The sequence below is a fragment of the Diceros bicornis genome, chromosome X, assembly GCF_020826845.1.
Source record: "Diceros bicornis minor isolate mBicDic1 chromosome X, mDicBic1.mat.cur, whole genome shotgun sequence".
In the NCBI taxonomy this organism is placed as follows: Eukaryota; Metazoa; Chordata; class Mammalia; order Perissodactyla; family Rhinocerotidae; genus Diceros; species Diceros bicornis.
The window spans coordinates 133,879,449-133,881,082 of record NC_080781.1 but is presented as its reverse complement, the minus strand read 5'-3'; the positions used below and the strand labels follow the sequence as shown (position 1 = coordinate 133,881,082).

At 50.5% G+C, this 1,634-nt stretch overlaps 1 protein-coding gene across 1 annotated transcript; it reads right to left on the bottom strand.

Annotated features, from left to right (window-relative positions):
* Positions 1 to 505: 505 nt before the first annotated feature.
* LOC131400384 (uncharacterized protein CXorf51A-like) lies at positions 506 to 1,044 on the bottom strand. The gene is made up of 2 exons (XM_058535126.1): positions 913 to 1,044; positions 506 to 721 (listed from the first exon to the last, which is right to left on the bottom strand). The coding sequence occupies exons 1-2, from the start codon at positions 1,042 to 1,044 to the stop codon at positions 506 to 508; spliced, it is 348 nt and encodes a 115-aa protein (XP_058391109.1).
* Between the last annotated feature and the right edge of the window lie 590 nt (positions 1,045 to 1,634).

Sequence of the window (1,634 nt, the reverse complement as noted above, 5' to 3'; positions counted from 1 at the left end):
AGATGGCCTAGAGGTGATGTATTTTTCTGCCTTTGCGGGGGTGGGGGGTGGCAGTGTCATTCCACATGCTTCACCCAGTAGGTTCCTGAAATCTACACCGTGATGTTGCTTCCACCCCACCCCCTGCAAACACATGCAGAAACACCAGAATTTTTTCATCCTTGTCTGTGGGATAGTGTTAAGGAAGAAATTTGTCCTTAGTGCTCAGTCCTGACCCAGTCCTAATCCCCATTGTCAGGTTAACTGGACCTTCTGGTCTGGAACCCAATCCTGCAGGACTCACCTCCCTCCCCCCTCACACACCTGCCTCTTCCCTTCCTTCCCTGCTTCCACCATGAAAGAACTCACAGAGACACACACATTTTCACAACAGGTCCATTTTATTTGAATCACCATCAGTGCACCCTGTTGCTGTAAAATGACATCTACACAGTTGGCCATTTCTCATGGGCCAGACCTAAGAGACATCTCAGATAATTCTGGGGGCTCTGGCCTTGCTCTGAAGTCACTGGCTGCCCAGGTAGTCATGTGAAGTGGTGGGCTCCTCCACGCTCTCTGGCTCATTTTGACTCAGTTCTTCATTCAGCCTGTGATAGTGACCGAATAGTGCTGTTCCTCTAGCTTTCTTAGATTTCGTTGAAGAGGTGGGATTTTTTGGAGAGGCTTTTTTTCTCAAACTCCTTTTAAGGGATCTCTTTGCCCCCATGGTTTTCTTGGCCACCTGGAAAGACAACAGGATGAACACAGAGGGGCGTTGGTTTGAGGGAAGAGGGTGAGGGATGGGTGGGAACAGGGGCTTCATGAGAAGGGATGTGGGCTGAGGAGGGGGTGTGTGCCAGGCAAGGACAGGGTAGGAGTCCTGGTGGGGGGAGTCAAATGGGGAGATGGGGAGCTTGGGTGAGGTCATCTCACCTTGACGCTGCCTCTGGACCTGGGTTGACAGGATGCCTTGCTCTTCTTCCTCTCTTTGGTGTTTGGAGTCCGTTGTCTTGGTTGTTCCATAACTGTGCTAGAAGCTTGTGGTGTCCTGGTCACCCGAGCCATGTCAGTGCCTCCTAGTGGTCTACCCCAGGCCTCCTGAGCTGCTTGTATATTCCTCTCTCCAGGACAGTGGGGGGCCACACGCTTCAGCTTTGTTTGGTAAGCAAGGCTCTCCTCCAGCCAATGGTAGCCCTGGGGGAGTCTTAGACATCACAAAGCCCCATCCTGACATGTCCACGGGAGAGAGGAGATGTATGTAAGGCCAAGATGTTCTGGTGAGAGAAAGGGGGCATTTTCTTAGCACCCCTAAAGAGCCTTCCAAACTGACCTGCCACATTTCTCATCTCCCCATGTCAATTCTGCGGGGTCAGATGGCAGGGAGATAGTGTCTCCTCCAAACCTTTCCCCACTGCCACTCTCTTCAATGGTTCATTCTCTTCTCACCCACCCTGAACTATTACCTAGTTTCTGTATGTCTTGCCTAAAATCCATCCACACTAATGTGGCTGTATTTAAGTCTCTGTAGAAATGTGAATCATCCCACTTCCTGACAAACAAGTTACTCTTGCACACCCTGAAGACCATTCACTTCTACAAGGGATCCTTTCCATCCCACATCCTTTTCTCGGTGTCAACATTGCTCTCCTCAATTT

Excerpts from the sequence above, each read along its gene's own strand:
- LOC131400384 (XM_058535126.1), bottom strand. The coding sequence starts at position 1,044 with ATGGCTCGGGTGACCAGGACACCACAAGCTTCTAGCACAGTTATGGAA. Across the intron at positions 722-912 it reads GGTCCAGAGGCAGCGTCAAG|GTGGCCAAGAAAACCATGGG; the intron begins GTGAGATGACCT and ends TTGTCTTTCCAG.